This window comes from Leucoraja erinacea, chromosome 1 (assembly GCF_028641065.1).
Source record: "Leucoraja erinacea ecotype New England chromosome 1, Leri_hhj_1, whole genome shotgun sequence".
NCBI lineage: Eukaryota > Metazoa > Chordata > Chondrichthyes > Rajiformes > Rajidae > Leucoraja > Leucoraja erinaceus.
In genome coordinates this window covers 101,607,646-101,627,130 of record NC_073377.1, presented here as the reverse complement: position 1 = coordinate 101,627,130, position 19,485 = coordinate 101,607,646, and the positions used below count along the sequence as shown (strand labels likewise).

The following is a 19,485-nucleotide window of genomic DNA, read 5'->3' as shown; positions in this document are numbered from 1 at the left end:
GAGTAAGTTTATTGGCCAAGTATTCACGTACAAGGAATTTGCCTTGGTGCTCCGCCCACAAATAACAACATGACATACAGTGACAGTTACAACTCTCAGAAAACACTAAACATTAATAATAATAAAACATTAATGATAAAACACCATTGATCAAACGTGAACCAACAAAATACCAGATCAAAGGGAGGCTACAGGTTTTTGGCTGTTGAGTAGAGCAACTACTCGTGGATATAAACTGTTTTCTAAGGGTAAAGATAGAAAAAGGATGAAGTTAAATTATTGTTATGCAAGAGGAGACATAAATCAAGAAATGAAAATCCATGTCATCAGGTAATAGATTCCATTTTGGTATTGAGAGGTCAGGATACTATTCAAAATTCCATTTGATGGGAAATAATTTCCAGTCGATGTCTTGGGTAAAGTCAGAGAATCTACCTTTTATTCCAAGTGAATTCAATAGCATCTTAACTGCGTTAGCTACAGGAAACTAAAATAATTAGGTATAATGAGAACCAAAACCTCTGTTTTGCTTGAGTGTATTTTGCTAATTAAAAGTTTGAAGAAGCATTGTAGAGTGTTATAAACTGGAGTGTGTGCAATCGTCATTGCATATGGTTTCAAATTTTAATTAAATGATATATTCGCATCAATCTATGACACTTTCAAAGTTCTCAGAATAGTTGCAAAAATCTGTTAGATTGATACCTTTTTCTATTAGTCTATAAAAAAAAAAAAAAATTAGTTTGCATTAATTTTGGAGTTGGGTTCATGAGCATTCAGTGTTATGTCTCAAGTCCACAGTTGCAGATTTGATAATTGTACTTTAGGTATTAAAGAAATCCGAGCAATCCATTTTATTTTACAAGACTGCTTCTGTTGTTTAATGTACAATGCATTTCATTTATACTTTTTCACTTTTTATTTAAAAGGCTATATGCTTGAACCATGCCCAGACAAGAGACCTGACATTTATCAAGTTTCAGATTTTGCTTTTAAATTGACTGGAAAAATATGTCCCCTGCCAAATATAAATGTGAGTGTACGTTCTCTGTTCGGTATATTTACTCTAAGATGATCCATTATGAAGATTTGGTTATCCTTTTAAAATAAAATGGATAGAAGAAATGTTGTAGTTACTGGAAAGCACATTGTGCCAACATTCATTTGTTATCTTGTAATATTTAAAATTTATATAAATTTAATCTGAAATTCTAACTTTACTAATGAAATTATAAACACGTTAGTTTCAATTATTTAAAGCAAAGTAAGTTTAAGATTATTTTGTATTTTTCATAATTGGATGCTGGAGTGTGATATGTAGAACTGAGTAAGATTCAGTTTTCTAGTGCACAAAGTTGTGAAACCAATCTATAAAATTAGCCTTCACCCAATGATTGTTATAAAAAATGAAGTGTATTTTAGGATAGCAACAATAAAATAATTTGGATATTCTGGAGGATTGAGCAGAAGTTGCAGCAGGCATTTTTTCAAGACCCATGAGTCCATATGCAATGTTTAAGAAAGAACTGCAGATGCTGGAAAAATCAAAGGTAGACAAAAATGCTGGAGAAACTCAGCGGGTGAAGCAGCATCTATGGAGCGAAGGAATAGGTGACGTTTCGGGCCGAGACCCTTCCGCAGACTGAGGAAGGGGAAGGGTCTCGACCGAAATGTCACCTATTCCTTTGCTCCATAGATGTTGCCTCACCCGATGAGTTTCTCCAGCCCATATGCAATGATCAGCAAAAAGGGATGGAAATCACCTAACAATGTCAGTGAAATTCAGTGTTTGTTTTGTGGATCCTGAGGTTAGCCTGAAGGCAGGGAAAAATTTACAAGTTTGATTTCTTCACCTACCCCGTGCTACAGTATTTGTGATCTTCACGCTTTTGATTTGTTAACACAAGGACAGTCCCAGTGTTAAAATTCTTGTTAAAAAGTCTTAACTACCCTTCAACTGTAGTTTCACTCAAAATGCACCTTTCTGATCAAAGAGATCAAGGAAAATCTTCCTTTTACAGAGTGTTGTAAAGCAATTGACATTTAGGAATAAGGGAACAGGATACCCTCCTGAAGCCTATTCTCCATGGCTGACCCTTGATTCTTAATTACCCACGTTGAAATTATATCCCTTCACACTTTTTTAACAATCTACAATGCAATGCCATGTTTGTGCTTTTGTATTCTGGCTCTGGGAAAGAGGAAAGAGTTTTCCAAAATTCTACAACTTTTGGAAGTGATTCAGATCAATGATCTCTTCTGAATGAAATGGCACTGTAAAGTTATAACTGCCTGTTCCAGAATTCCCCACAAGATGATCTGTATATACTCCATTATTCATAAATAGTCTTCATATAAATCATGTGCAGGACAGCAATCTTACTATATGACCTATGCTCTCTTTTTTGCCTTGGTCTTAAAAAAATGCTCAGTAGCTCAGATATCATATATGGAGAGACAAACAGTTAATGTTTCAAATTGATCGTTTTGATATCGGAGCTGGAAAAAGGTGACCCAGTTTTCAAATACAGTGAAATTAGGGTGTGAGGACAAGGTTGAGGAGAAAAGAAAAAGAGTATGATATAGAATAAGAGTCAGGAATGGTTAAATTGCAAAAGAGATGTGACCAGGAGCAATGGATGGGTATAAAAACTAAATTGAATAATAGAACCACTTAAAATAATACCGAGTACAGGATGCTTATTGAAAGATGTAGAACTTGTCTTTGTGTTTACAATGAATTTTATTGGAGTAGGATGGGTGTCCCAGCACCAATATCATTGTAGGAGAGGAACAAGGAATTATAATTGGTACATTTGTTTCCTTGTACTCTTTAGATAAAGGATAACTTTCTATATAGCCTTTCAAATTCTTTTTTGTACTTGCCCAGTAGTCCGTGTGATTCATTTATATGACTCCTCCGTTTCTATCTTCTCTATTTCAAACATACTGAACTATATTTATGGAATCCAAAATGAACGTTCATATAGTTCCATTATACCAACTCAATTTACAACAGTTCTGCCCTTTAGTCTAACAATGACCCTTTGAAATGTTTCATTCCTATTCATTGATTCAATTAAATTAGTGTAATTAGCAAACTGTGAGATTTGGCTTGCTATATTTTCATAAAGTACAATTAAAATGTGTGTAGTCTTATGTGGTCCTAAATTAAAACAATTAATTAAATACTAAACATGATCTGTTATTAATGGCCTACTTTGTCCCCAATTTCCTGTTCTGTTCCTTGCCCGTGACAATTGCTTATTTTGTATGTATTCATATGCTACAAATTCCATATGTTTAGATAATTCAAGTATTAATTCCAAATGTATTCATTTAAAATTGACTACAGGTTCAACACTGATTTTCTGGCATCCTTGGTCCCAGAGCATTTCTGGATTACCCATTTTTCTGGACCAACAGAGATCGCGTGATAATGAAACGACAGTACACCCCAAACTTGATAATGACTCTCCTCCCGTGTCTCTAAACTATCATGGAGTGCGAGAAACCTAAATAAAACAAATATCAAATGTAAACGAAATGTGAATGGAATGATCTGCTGACCCATCCTCAGCTCCCACCGTCTTCCCGGCGATTTAGAACCCAGGCTTCCGACCCCACTCCTGACTCGCAAAGTGCCCCATAGAGCCCTTCTGCACTCACCACATATTCCCGTGACTGTTGTTGTTGCAGTTTATGTTGTAGCCTCTGGGGACAGCTCTTCTGGTCGCTGCCTCCTCCCACCCCCTCGCCTCCACCTCCTCCTTTTCCCCAGAGTCACCTTGGAAGTGACAGCAGGTAAAAGGAGCGGGAGCTGCACGGTGACCGAGCGTGTTCTGAAGGTGGTGAAACATTGAAGAAAGTGCTCTCCCCAGGGGCGACAGTGTGAGTTGCAAAAATAGCCATGTGAACTGGTGAAGAAGGACTCGCTGGTGCAGACCTGTGGCATCGGCGCCTAGTTTTGACGCAAAAGCGTTGAAGTAACTCAGCCGACTGAATCGGTCTGAGGAAGAGTCCCGATGTCACTTCTCCGTGTTCGCCAGAGATCCTGACCCGCAGAGTCACTCCAGCATTTGTGTCTTTTCGGTGGGTGAAGAAAGGCTTGCTGGTGCACTTTGCGAGTCTGGAGTGTGGTTGGAAGCTCTAAACGACTGGGGAGATGGTGCAAGTCAGGGATAGGTAGGCAGATCAGTCTGCTATATCTGACAACTGTTGTAAGTGGGCCCTTAAAATGAGGGTTTACTGAATTGTATTTACTAAACAGTTAGGAGAGAAGATTGAGAGCATAGTTGATTCTATCTTGACGGAGGAACGCAACTGGAAAGAGCACTTGTTTCGTATCTGTGGCTGCTCGGGGAATTTCAACTGAGCTTTCGTAATTTTGTCCGGATTAGAGTGGTGGACGGACCATCAGTTGCTGGAAAATTGTTGTTCAACCTGTATTAGTGTCGGTGGAAAAAACACATTTATATTTGTTTAATGTTCATCATTGAATTAAAAATTCTAGTTAACTTATTTGCCATTTTATTTGCCATTTCCAGAATGTTTCTATCCCTGCAGTACTTCCTGAACCTATGACTGCCAGTGAGGCAGCTGCCAAGAAGAGTCAAACAAAAGCTAGGTAACTATACCTAAATTTGATCTTCCAACAACAGATGTCATTTATAATTTGGATCTACAACTTGAAAAAGGAGAAATAAATGATTTGCGCGACATCAAGGTACAGTCTTAGGTGGAATAGAAGTTCAGGAAATGCTGTGCATGATCTCCTGACCCCTAAACTCTGTAATCTGGGGTCTTTATTTTACCAGAGATTTAAACTTTTCTACCATTCACTGGGTACCTCCTTTTCAAAACGTTTCGAATTTGCTCTGAGAGCCTCATTTACTTGTCCTCTTCATTTAATCCCACACTTGCATGGATTAAACTCTCTTTCATTTATCCGCTAATTTCTGTAGTTGATCTATATCCCGCTGCATACTTTGATGTCCTTCGCCACAATATGCGACTCCAGTAATCTTGGTATAATCTGCAAATTTACTAACTAACCCATCTGCATTTACGTCCAAGTAATTCATATCTATATATCTATATCATAAACAGCAGAAGTCCCAATATGCAGAAGTCCATTGCTCAGAGACCTCCATCTTGAATATTGTCCTTCTGTCACAACCTCTATCTTCTATCAGTAAGTCAACACCATCTTCAGGATCATCATACCATGGAGGATTTTAATAAATGCCTTATAAATAAAATCTGTAAAATCCGCTGCCTAACCTCATCGATTTCTTGCATTTGGGGAGATAGAAACATTTTCTCTAGTGCTGTCCAACCTGAGGACCATTTTCTGTTTTATTTCCGATTTCACGATTATTCAATATTTTCTTCTGCTTCTTGGAGCTCTTCTTATTTCAATGCCTCTTCCGATCCATAGTCTGTATGCTTGCCTTGCCTTCACATTTTGCTCCTACAGTGATCGTTGGGTTAGGTCTGGTCACAGCATGATTGTCATAAGTGGACACATGAGATCCATAAACACTTCTGAAGTGTTTTGTCTTTTGTCAGTATCTGTTCTCGTGGCTTGGTTCCAGACGTTGGTAAGAACCAAGAGCTAGAAATGAATGCACAAGGTAGAAAACCTAGAGATGGCGTGAACTTTTGATTCCACCACTAATTAATAACTGAATGAAATCTCATGCATCTCGTACTGATGCATTCCATCATTATCGATGTAATGCAGTAATTCCTAGTTATATATAACATAGGAGTGATGAGTCAAAATTCTACCAATAACTTGTTCATTGATACTCATTTAGAAATAACGATTAGATACCTCTCTACACTGCACGGGGCATGATCAGTGTCCCTGTTTGATGCCAACTTTAATAAGTCCCAGGTTCACACAAGAGGGCTGGTCCCGCAAGACAATTTTCTACATCTCCACCAATTCCATTATTGGTGGTCGGTGCGGGGGAGCTTTCTGGAGTGCTAGCATGGATGTTGTGGGTCAAGTCAAGCACAGTGAATGCAGGGCCAACAATCCATTTCAAGTCAAGTTAATCCATTTCAAGGGCCAGCCAAACAACTCACTGCATTTTCATTTCATTTCCAATTTTGCATTGCAATTTCAAGCACAGGCAGGGCAGGCCAAGCAACTCATTGCATTGTCATTAAGGGCTAACAAATAATTTATTGCAAGTACGTTGTAGACTCACAGTTTAGTTGATTCACAGCTTAGAATCACAGTTGTGGCCTCTCCCTTGCGATCTTCTAGAGTGACTGATTCATGTCCAGGCTATCGGGGTATTATAGTCCTGCCCCTCCCAGAAGGGGCGTTACCTTTACTTGGTGATTGACAGGCGAGAGGAGCAACAGCTGATCTCAAGATTTTTTTAAACATTCATAACTTTTTTATTTTTAATCGATCGGAAAAATCCTCGGGGTTGCCTCAGCGGAGGAGGACTGAGTAAGAAGGCCAGCAATCATAGCGATATATGGTAGTGCTTTTTCTAAAATCAATATACAGTGCAGACAGGATGAGACTTTTAGTTATATAGATGCTGTTCTCAAAAGGTTGGACTTGGGAGGTTTTGTATAGTAATAACATTGAATTGTCTCAGAGCTGTTATTAGAAATTGTGTAATACAACAAACTAACCTCATCTAAAGTGACAGTTTGAGCTGGCCACTTCACACACAATGTCCTAAATGGCTTCGCGGTAACTTTTTCAAAGCATGTCTTAGTGCAGATTTATAATGGTTATTTCATAGAATGGTACAAATTATAGCAACAGGTTTCCCCTTGCCTCCTGATTCTTATTAGTGAATCTTCAATCCATGGACCCTTGTTTTTCATTTATTGCATTTATTTTATTCCTTTTTATATTCCTATGATTGTGATCCTTTGGTCAAATAACCTTTCCTCTCCCTTTCTCCTTGTGCTTCATTTAAGAACCTTTGGGTGTACACATCCTTGTTTCCTGATCACCTGATTAGGACCGAGATGAGGAAAACCTTTTTCACACAGAGAGTGGTGAATCTCTGGAATTCGCTGCCACAGAACGTGGTTGAGGCTAGATCATTGGCTATATTTAAGAGGGAGTTAGATGTGGCCCTTGTGGCTAAAGGGATCAGGGGGTATGGAGAGAAGGCAGGTACAGGATACCGAGTTGGATGATCAGCCATGATCATATTGAATGGCGGTGCAGGCTCGAAGGGCCGAATGGCCTACTCCTGCATCTATTTTCTATGTTTCTATGTCCAGAGCTGAATGTATGAGGAATTAATTGATAAAGTTAAAATTGTGGTGAAGCTCCTTAGATAAAGTGTGATGAAGCTCTAAATATATAAAGTAATACTAACATGTTAATATTGAACTTACAGTGCTCTGATTGAGATTAATCCCCAAATTGTAAGTTTTGCAAAAAATTGTTGCCAAATTGATCAAAACTGCAGCAGAGTTTTGCAATTAAACATGTTTCTGTACATGGGCTATGAAAACCTTTTATGAACAGAAGGAACTTCAAAACTTGCTAAGTTATGGGTTGATCCAGTGTTAATTTTCAATCACAAACCATGCAGCATTTTCTGCCCCTACCCTCCAGCACCTCCTTCATTCTACTACCTGCTATGGTGTCTATCCTGCCTGAGAGGAATGTTGAACAGGGTGACTTCTAGTTAAAAAACCTTTTTAAAAAGAAAACGTACACTCCCTTCCATGATAATAGAACCAATTAAATTAGTGTCTTAGCATTTCAGTTTAATTCATAGTTAGCGATTACAATCTACTGGGCAATTTTTCCAGTATATTTGGCGAATGCAGAATGTGTTAGTTTCATATAAAGGCTAACAGTTGTTTTTGTTAGTCGAGTTTAGTGAAAATGTGAATTATTTCATTATTTATCAACTTTAATATTCATTACTATTAAATAATCTATTATACATAATTTCCACAGATTAAGTGAGGCAGTAGGGCCAACGGAGACATCAATAGCACCAAGGCGAAGACCAAAAGCTAACAGTAATGCTGTAAATGCAAGTGTTTTACCAATTCAGAGCTCAGTAACTCCATTGAAAAAATCAATTCCAAATGACGCTGGAAATCTTGGGCAAAAAGGTAATTCCTCAATAGGGAAAACGTATTAAATATGTAAATTAATACTAACATGTCAATATTGTTTTTAAAACTGAGGCAGCATAACTTTGAGTATTTTAAATTATACTTCATTGCATAATTATTTTGGCATCTAGATAAGGGTTTATGATATGTGGATTAAGTTACCTCCACTAGCAGTTTTATTTAGGAAAATGTACCTTTCAATTCAGAGATATTTGTGGAGACCTGTGCTTGGGATAGCATTATTTGTAAATTAGACTGTTAAAATGATGGCAAGCATTTTTTATTTATTTTTTAATGGGGATTTGAATATAAGTGTGAAAATCCTCACAGAAAAGAAGATCCCAGCACAAATATTGATATGGTCCTGTTGGGAATCATTGCTGTCCCTAGGATACTGGGAGAAAGGGATCCTGGATATTTTTTCTTGCAGGGGCAAGGGTCATTATTATTGCAGATCAACCTAGAATCCTTGGCCACTGAAGATACTGGAAAGTATATCTGCAGCGAGGTGAAAAATATAACTAGCCATTGTAGGAGGACTACCTAAAAAATCTTCATGAAGGTGGTTGTGTTTGAGGTGGGTGAGCATCTGAGCCCAGTAGGTTACTATGAAATCCCTGATTTAAGGTCAAAATCTGTCTTACTTGGAGACTGGCTTAACATCTAGTGCATCAGAGGACTACTGTCAAAATTACTGAGAGTTTGCGAGATTGCATTTGGTCTTAGGCAAATCATTTTATGATACGTTAATATTCCCTGTTAAAGCATTTGATCCTGGAAATAGCAAGAAATGAAAGTGTAATGTTAAGAGGTGCAAATGAATCCGTGATCTTTGATGCCTTGTCAGCTCTCATTTGTCATTTTCACATTTCATTAAAAAAATAATTGACTATATCTCGAGCCAGAGTTTCTTCATCTTCCTTTCATCCTTTCCTATCAAGAAATACTTTCCAGTGATATTAACATGTCTATCACATCACCTCATAATCGTCTTTATTATTTCCTTCAGTCATTGTTATGTTTTATGACTTTTCCCCCTTAGATGTCTTGAATTATTTATTCCCAGTAAGAATGCATGAGTACTAAATGTTGATTCAAAATGTTGTTGTCCTAACTGCTAATTTTCCCTATTAATTTATCATTTAAAGAAAGCATAGCATCCACTATAGGTAAGGCATTGCCCGCTCCCCGCCTCTCTCCGACCAGGTAGGGGACTAAGAATTAAAGTTTCCCCCCTTCACCCCCCCCCCCCCCCCCCCCCCCCCCACATAAAAGCCCTCCAAACTAACTGACTAACATTTAAGCAATGATTTACAGATGTTTAAGTGTCTCCCCGGTCTCCGGGGAGGAGGCGGCCGCTACAGTAGTACAGACCTGGGTTGACCGTGGGTTGTTTCGGGTCAAGTTTGGAGCCAAACGCGAGCTTTGGTGTGCAGACGACATCCTGGAAAAAATGTCCGGTTTTCGGAGCTTTTCGGTTTCTGGAACTCCGGATAAAAGATTGTGCACCTGTATTGTTATAGTCATAAAAGGGTGTGCCCTTCAATTTGAAACATATTGTGTGTTTCTGGAGATTAACATTATGTCTAGTCATCTTAGAGTAATGGGCCTGTCCCACTTATAACCATATAACAATTACAGCACGGAAACAGGCCATCTCGGCCCTACAAGTCCGTGCCGAACAACTTTTTTCCCTTAGTCCCACCTGCCTGCACTCATACCGTAACCCTCCATTCCCTTCTCATTCTTATGCCTGTCCAATTTATTTTTAAATTATACCAACGAACCTGCCGCCACCACTTCCACTGGAAGCTCATTCCACACCGCTACCACTCTCTGAGTAAAGAAGTTTCCCCTCATGTTACCCCTAAACTTCTGTCCCTTAATTCTGAAGTCATGTCCTCTTGTTTGAATCTTCCCTATTCTCAAAGGGAAAAGCTTGTCCACATCAACTCTGTCTATCCCTCTCATCATTTTAAAGACCTCTATCAAGTCCCCCTTAACCTTCTGCGCTCCAGAGAATAAATACCTAACATATTCAACCTATCTCTGTAACTTAGTTGTTGAAACCCAGGCAACATTCTCGTAAATCTCCTCTGTACTCTCTCTATTTTGTTGACATCCTTCCTATAATTGGGTGACCAAAATTGTACACCATACTCCAGATTTGGTCTCACCAATGCCTTGTACAATTTTAACATTATATCCCAGCTTCTATACTCAATGCTCTGATTTATAAAGGCTAGCATACCAAAAGCTTTCTTTACCACTTACTCGACTATTTTGGTGACTTTCGGCACCCGTCATGGGCCGTTGCAGGTCGGCGAAAATTTTCAACATGTTGAAAGTTCAGCGGCGACCAGAAAGATGCTACGACTCTTTGGTTGACTGAGGGGACTTCTCACGACCATACAGGCGACACCCGGGCGACATGGGTGAAGCCACTATGGTCGTGGGTAGTCGCCCAAAGAGTTGTACCTTGTTCTGGTCGCCGCTGGATTTTCAACATGTTGAACATTTTCGGTGATCTGTAACGACCTATGACGGGTGCTGCCAGTCGCCGAAAAAGTCACGTAAGTGGGACAGGCCCATAAAGGTCATACTTCAAATCTTGATTGTCTTTGAGCATCTGTTCAGTTGCAAATTTAGAATTTTTATATTTTCTATTTTGGGTACAGTTTAAATTAAGCGTGCTGTGTTTTTTGGTAGCTTACTATTTATTTGTATAAATATCTTCACAGCTGTTTTGCAAGCTGGAAATGGACATTTAATTCATATGGCTCAGGGGACTAGTCAACAGCAGCATAGAGTTCTACAGCAGATACAAGAGGGAGACTTGAAGCATCATCATCGACAGTTGCAGCAACAACAGCAACAGATACCTAATGAGGCCCAAAAGGTAGCAGTCAAGAATTTAAAAGTATAATTTCCTATATCATATTTCAATATCATGTGGATTTCAGAGCACCAGATTTCAACAAATTATTTATCTTGAAGTGGCAATATAGTCTGAGGATTCTAGCAGAGTACAGTAAAACTCTGATAATCTGGCATCTTTGGGACTTTGGTGCTGGAGTGGCAGATTTTCTGGATTTATTTCACATACTTAGTCATAGAGCTACCCAGCACAAAACATGCCCTTTGGCCCAACATGTCCGCTGACCAAGTTGCCCACTGAGCTAATGGCACATCTGACCATTGGTCATATCCCTCTAAACCTTTCCTATCCATTTACCTGTCTGTGTGCTTTAAATGTTGTAAATGCATGCAACTACTACTTTATGTGGCATGTACACACCAACCTCAGTGTGGAAAAGGTTGCCCCTCGAATCACTTTTAAATCTATTGATTCTTCTTACCCATGCTTTCTGGTGTGAGACTACCTTACCCTAGGGAAAATACTGTGGCTATTCACCTTATCAATATTTCTTGTGACTTTATATACCTCTAAGCTCCAGGGGAAAAACCTAGTTTATACAAACTTGCCTTGTAATTCAAACCCTCCAGATCTGGAAATGTGCTCATAAATCCTTATTTTTCACCCTTTCCAGTTTAATTACATCTTTCCTATAGCAGTGTGACCAGAGCTGTGCATGTACTCCAAGTGTGGTATAAGACATTTCCTTGCCAATATTCTGTACAACTGTAACATGATGTAACTGCTATACTCAATACCCTGTTCATTTATGTCAGCACCTTCATGGAACTATATATCTGCATCCCTAGGTTTCTCTGCTCCACACCAATCTCCAGGACGTTGCCATTTACTATGCCAATTTTGTATCCAGTTGGCTAGCTTGCCCCGGATCCGATACGATCTAACCTTCCAGACAAGCCTACTGGGAGGTACCCTGTCAAGGGCCTTACTGGTGTCCATGTAGACAACATATACCCCATTGCCTTCATCAATCTTGGTTGCCTCTTCAATAAAACTCAACAAATTGGTCAGATGTGATTTCCCATGCACAAAGCCATGCTGATTACCCCTAATTAGTCCTTGCCTTTCCAAATGCAGATATAATCTCTCCCATAAATTTGCGCCCACTCGCTGGTCTCTAGTTCCTACTTTTTGATTCATCTTTAGTGGATGTTGCACAGTATTATAATTTTGCAGTAATCCTTGCAAAGGGAGGATGTAAACAGCTGAGCCAAATGCCAAATCATTGGTATTTTCAAATATTGGATAGGAGAGTGTCATTTACCATGCATTGTAAGTTTTATGATTTAATGAGCTGTTTTTGGAGAATGAACAAATGATCAAAGTTTTTGTTTCTTACACATGACCACTTAAATTTGAACACCAAGTTACTCAGGAAAGTAATTGAAACCTGTGCCCTGCTGTTCCATGATGTCTCAAATTTATTCAGTTAAATTTTACATAAGTGCTACAACCTTAAATTATGTTGTGAATCTATAGTACTTATTTTTATTGATGTGTAACATGTTTTATAGGATGAGATGTATTGTGATTTCTGTAAACCATATTACTGTTAAACTATCTGAGGATAATTCAGACCACCCAGAGTGCTGTTAATATTTTTATTCTTATGTGCCTGGCCCACTAAATAGCATGTTTTATCAGTGTGCTATTTATGTAGATCCTCCCCCAAGACAGAAAATGAAAAAAACTGCACATTCCGGAAATATAAAATAAAAACAGAAAAAGCTGAAAATATTGATCTGGTCATGCCACATCTGCAAAGAGAAACCGGGAATATTTCAGGTCAAAGATCCTTTGTCACTACTGGAAGTAGAGAAACGTTTACGTTGCAAGGAAAATGGTGGGGATGGGGAGGAAGGGATGCTTCTGATAGGCTAAACCCCTATTTTATCCCAATCGGGTAGATAACTAGGGGATCATGTGGAGCATCTGCATTCAGCCCGGAAGGGTGACCTGTTGTTGCCTACTACTTTAACTCACCTTCTCAATCCCACTCTGATCCATCTGTAGCCTCTTGCACTGTTTATAATGAGGCACAACAGAAGTTTGAGGAATAGCACCTTGTCTTTGCCTGGGCACATTGCAGCTTTCAGAACTTGATATCTACATGATATCATCTGAAGTCTACAGCTTTAGGTAAATTTATTTCTGTATTGGTTGTCCTTCTGTGGAATTAGGTCAACTCATTTGTTGTTTTTATCTCTTTTTATCCATTTTGTTCTGGAATTGGAGGACATGCCCCACCTGACCTGCTGGCCATGTGTGTATGTCATCCTGTTATGCATTTTCCAACTCTTACATTCTCGTGTTCCATGTTCATACACTCTAACCACTTCCATTCTTTCATTGACCAGACAACCTTGTTTATAGATTATCTCTGAGGTCACCCTTGATTTACCCCTTCAGAGACAATCCCCACTTCCTTTCTCCAACCCTCTTACAGTCAAAAGCTTTTTTTTATTTTTCAGTTCTGAAGGATTTTGGATCTGAAACATTAACTTGGTTTCTCTTCCAACAGATGTGCCCTGACCTGAACATTTCCGATAAAATAGGCCGAAGTCAGCATGACTTTGTGAAGGGGAGGTCTTGCTTGACAAATTTGCTGAAATTCTTTGAAGAAGTAAACAGTAGGACAGACAAAGGAGAGTCAGTAGATGTTGTTTACTTAGATTTGCATAAAGCCTTTGATAAGGTTCCACACGTGAGGCTGCTAAGGAAGACGAGAGCCCATTGTATCAAAGGGCAGATACTAGCATGGATAGCAAGTTGGCTGGATGGCAGAAGACAAAGTGGGGCAATAAAGGGGGCTTTTTCTGGTTGCCTGCCAGTGACTAGCGGAGTTCCACAGGGGTCGGTGCTGAGGCCGGTACATTTCTATGTTGTATATACATTGTATATTACATTGTATATACATTGTATAATGATTTGAAAGAGGGGATTGAAGGCTTTGTGGCCAAGTTTGCTAATTATATGAAAATAGGTGGAAGGGCAGGTAGTGTAGAGAAAGCACGGACTCTGCACAAGGACTTGGACAGGTTGGGTGAGTGGGCCGTGAAGTAGCAGATGGAATATAGTGTGGCAAATTTTGGAGTCATGCATTTTAGTAGTAGGAATAAAGGTGTAGACTATTTTCTAAATGGGGAGAGAATCCAGAAATTGGAGGTGCAAAGGGACGGGAGTGCTGGTGCAGGATTCCCAAAAAGTTAATCTGCAAGTCGAATTGGTAGTAAAGAAAGCAAACTCAATGCTAGCATTTATTTCAAGAGTATACAAAAACAGGAATGTAATACTGAGGCTTTATAAGGCACTGTTATGGCTGCATTTTGAATATTGTAAGCAATCTTGGGCATTATATCTGGGGAAGGGTGTGCTGGCTCTGGAGAGGGTCCAGAGAAGGTTTACAAGAATGATCCCAGGAATGAGTAGGTTCACCAATGATGAACGTTTGTTGGCACTGGTCCTGTACGCGTTGGAGTTTAGAAAAATGAGGGAGGGACCTCATTGAAACATGCAGAATAGTGAAAGGCTTGGACAGAGTAGATGTGGAGATGATATTTCTACTAGTGGGAGAGTCTAGAACTGAAGGTTATAACCTCAGAATTAAAGGACATTCTTTTAGGAAGGAGATTAGATATTTCTTTAGTCAGAGGGTGGCGAATCTGTGGAATTCTTTGCGACAGAAGGCTGTGGAGGCCAAGTCTGGATATTTTTTAAGGGAGAGATAGGTAGATTCTTGATTAGTACAGATGTCAGAGGTTATGGGGAGAAGGCTGGAGAATGGGGTTAGGAGGGAGTGATATATCAGACATGATTGAATGGCAGAGTAGATTTGATGGGCCGAATGGCCTAATTCCACTTCAATCTCTTATGACCTTATGATTTAAACCACAAGCTGGTATGTTTATTTCCATTGTTGGTGGGAAAAATACTTTTTGTAAAGTAACTCGACATTAAAATTAAAACTTTTTTTATCAGCTCTGAAATCTCAACATATTGAGATCACATTATTTGGTATTAGACCAAACATAAATATGGTCTCCTTTTAGTTTCCAATCGGTGGCTATTTGTTGTGCCTGTGCAACACAGTATTTATGTGTTTGGTAACATATAGGTGTAGTGACTCCTTTTCTATACATAAATAATTAAACATTTTCACAGTATCAACAGGCTTTGCAGTCGTCAATACATCAGCAGCAGTTACAACAGCAATTAATGATTCAGCCATTGTATTATCAACAACAATCGCCTCAACACTCTATGGTAAGTAAAGTACTCTAGGTGGAGAAGGAACTATTAAGAGGATCCGTTAACTTGAGTCAATCTTGCATTCTGTAATAGAGAAGAATGGGCAGCAAAGCATGGTTTGAAAGTGTCACAGCTCCTCTGGGGATTTTGCCTTCTCTATCTTTGAATGTCTATAATAATAATAAACTTTATTACGGACTCAAGGTCCAGACAAGGGGCAACATTACATAAAAAATGCATTGCATATTAAATATCATAAAATACACATAAAATCTTAGTATATCACTTATAAAAACATCATAATTTATATTTTTTTTAAACCACAATACATAAGTTAAAAATCCAGATTAAAAGAATGATCAATGTCCTACAACGAGACAACGATACCAGTGTCTCCACAGCTGGGATTCGCAGCGTGTAGTGCTAACCCTTATGTTTGACAAGGCCACAATAATCACATTTTAGAGTCATTTATTCTGCAAATGAATTTATACATGTGATGTCTTGGGATAGCTTCTAAAGTACTGACTCCTGCAGCCACAAACATATTACTGGCACTACACCATCTAGGTTGCCTTAGCAGTGTTCTCATGGCATCGTTATATGCCACCTTTAGTCTCTGCATACTTGTCTTTCCATAGTTCGACCACAGGGGCGCAGTGTAGAGTGGTGTGCAGTATGCTCTAAATAGCGACATCTTCACCACATCTGCACATACACCAAATTTACGCAAGAGAATTTTCGCCTGTACATACAGCATGCGTCGTTGCCTATAAATATCCTTATCATCTGTCATTTGTTCTGTAATAATATGCCCTAGATATTTTACCTTATTACAGACATTACGATTATTGTCAGACAATTTAAAATCAGGAAATTTTAGATATTTATCCTCTTTGGTTCTACAGATCATAACAGCACTCTTACTAGCATTATATTTAATGTCATGTACCACACCATACACAGAACATATAGTAAGGAGCTGCTGGAGACCAGCGCTAGATGGACTAAAGACCACAAAATCATCTGCATACATAATATGGTTCACTAAAATATTACCAATCACGCACCCAGTGTTACAGGCTTTCAATTGTTTAGACAGACCATCAATATATAGATTAAAAAGGACTGAGGACAAAATTCCCCCTTGTCTAACACCATTGCTAACCCCAAATGAGGCTGAGACCCTATTGCCCCATTTTATTTGCATAGTCTGGTGGACATACCAGTAGACCAGAATTCTAACAATGTATTTAGGCACTCCTCTTTGACTCATTTTACCAAACCGCTTTCTGTGATTAACACGGTCAAAGGCTTTCTGTGGTAATCACTTCTGCGGTATCTACTTCTGTGGTAATCACTTTTCAGGATGCATTTTGATTCCTGTCCTAGATTTGGCTGTTTCTAGTTTATTTCTATTATCCATTTCCTTTTCTTGCAAATTAATTTAAAAAGATTCACAATTTGTTTCCTGCTCCAGTTACCTTTCAAGTCACCTTGTTTTACCTGTAGTATCCTGTTAGCTATGGTTGTTGCTCTTGATTCATTGAACATCCTCAGCATTTCCTGTTGGTAATTCTGCTTTTCTCATCAGGCCATTCTTTGTTTCTCTATTACTGTTGCCATGCCATTTTGCCTTGCAACATCATCCCAATTGTTATTTAAATTCTTATACCATCCTGCTTATTACAGACCTTTGGTATTTTGCCTTGCCTTTTCTATTGGCTTGAAATATGCCTTTGGAACTGACCTTGCATGTTATTTTCTTTCTCTCCATAAAGTATTTCCAGCATTTTCTACGTTTGTATTTGAAGGCCTTTCTACTTTAACTATTTCAACAATAGTAATGGAGTATGTCTGTCTCCATTACATTTCATCTTGTGTTCTATCCATTTTTTTGTATTTTCCCAATTTGTCAATTGCTCCACAACTAATTTTAGTTTGGCATGGACTGCATAAATGATCAATTGGAATGAGTTCCAGAATCTTGATTATTCAATGGTACCTATATATTCTAATCACATTTTCTTGCCCTTCTTTAAGTACAGAATTAAAAAAATATATTATCTACCTCTGAAACCACTTTTCCCAAACATTGTTTCACAGACCATTTCATGGAAATTCTTTTTAGTTTCACCTTCACTCTTGATCATGTAGATGTTATGTTTCCTTCAGCATTTGTACAATAATGCTCAGGATTTCACAGAAACATTATCAAATTAGAGTGCGAATAGGTGAACAGCACTTGGTCACAGATTGTTGGAATGTCTTTAAGTTGGCTGAAAGCTTCTTGACCATCAAGATGGAGTGTGACGCAATCTTGAATTTGCAAGTGGGTTGTATGGAACAAAGAAACGACAGAGGTTGAGATAGGGCAAAGCAATGCTATGGTGAGATTTCAAAAAGAGAATATTAAAATTGTATTTGCATAGATCAGGAGGCCAGTACAAGCACAGAAGGTGAATGAAAAGGATGTGGAGGATTCAGATGAAGCGATGATTAACTAGACCTGGAATAGCATTGCAAATCCAGCAAAGCTATATTTATGATTGAGGTTTCCAAAACTTGGTGCCAGAATTTAGCGCTCTATCATGATGTAACTCAACCAAGCTAAAGATTTTTATAGATCTTTAACGTAACAATCCTCAAGTCAGGGAACATAGTGAAAATTACACTCAGATAATTGGTATGGAGGAGCTCTTCCTCTGATTGGAGACAAATTTAGCACAAGAAAGATAATTGAGGTTGTTTGAGACCAGTCGTCTCAGTCTTGGGATATTCCTGCAAGAACTACTTGAAATGGTGTTATTGGCTCAACCATTCTCCGCTTGGTCAATGTCCATCATATAATAAAATTATAGATCTTTAAGATTTGCAGTGTTTAATTCCCTTCCTTGGCTAGTGAAGCTATCTGGGACAACAGATGGCACAATGGGCTAAGTGTTCGGCTGGCAACCGGAAGGTAGCCGGTTCGAATCCCGCTTGGAGTGCATACTGTCGTTGTGTCCTTGGGGCAAGACACTTCACCCACCTTTGCCTGTGTGTAAATGTAATGTAATTATGTGAAGCACTTTGAGGTCAATGCAAGTTGACTAAAAATGTGCTATATAAATATATTTTAATAATAAAAAAAAAAGATTATCGCCACATGACGTTCATTCTCTTTGCTATTGGCACATCCTCCACTGTTAGCATCTGATGGGCTGGTGGTAGGGCAATAGGGGTAAGGAGGAGTATGTTTCAACATTACACCTTCAGCACTCAAATGTATTCATTCACTGACTAATTTAGTTTAGTTTAGAGATACAGCATGGAAACGCCCTTCGGCCCACTGAGTCCACACCGACCATGATCCACGCACAATCACACTATCCTACACACACTGGGGACAATTTGCATTTATACCAAACCAATTGGCCTACAAACCTGTACATGTTTGGAGTGTGGGAGGAAACCAAAGATCTTGGAGAAAACCTATGCAGGTTACAGGGCGAACGTAAATCGCTGTACACCCATAGTTGGGATCGAAGCCGGGTCTCTGGCGCTGTAAGGCAGTAGCTCTACCACCATATCACCCCAAAGTGCAAGACGAAAGGAGCAAGTTTGGATAGGAAAGGAATTCTGTAGCAAGTGATTCGCCCTTTTACTTCACCAAGGAACCAATCAGGGATGTAATGGAATAATGTCCACAGTGCCCTCCATAATGTTTGGGACAAAGACCCATCATTTATTTATTTGCCTCTGTACTCCCCAATTTGAGATTTGTAATAGAAAAAAAATCACATGTGGTTAAAGTAGCAATGTTACAAAATTTTGAGATTAAAAAAATCAAGTCTGCAATTTATCCCATCAGATAAAGCATAACAATAAGTTTAATGTGACACCTAATTCACTTTCATATCTCAAGTAATAAAAAAGTTATGGCCATTTTCATACTCGGAAATTAGCATCTTGTTCCCTATTGATTTTCTATGGACATAACAAAAAAGCTGTGATCGAGGACAGTCAAAAGCCCATAACCTTCTTATAAAATTAAGAGAACTGAATGAAATTTTCAGTTATCATAGATTGAACCATTCTGAAACAAATATAAAATAATCTTACTTGGATGACCTGAAATTAAAGCATATAATTAGTTAGTTACCCAATTGTAGCTAATTTCAAACTTCAATTAC

The 19,485-nt window shown here is 38.6% G+C and overlaps 1 protein-coding gene across 1 annotated transcript in view; it reads left to right on the top strand.

Moving 5' to 3' along the window:
- Window positions 1-19,485, top strand: part of bmp2k (BMP2 inducible kinase) — an 82,349-nt gene that overhangs the window by 41,801 nt on the left and 21,063 nt on the right. Inside the window, exons 8-12 of the mRNA XM_055640246.1 lie at window positions 930-1,033; window positions 4,548-4,627; window positions 7,961-8,121; window positions 10,866-11,023; window positions 15,224-15,325. Of these exons, the coding sequence (XP_055496221.1) occupies window positions 930-1,033; window positions 4,548-4,627; window positions 7,961-8,121; window positions 10,866-11,023; window positions 15,224-15,325 (605 nt within the window). The remainder of the gene's footprint in view (window positions 1-929; window positions 1,034-4,547; window positions 4,628-7,960; window positions 8,122-10,865; window positions 11,024-15,223; window positions 15,326-19,485) is intronic.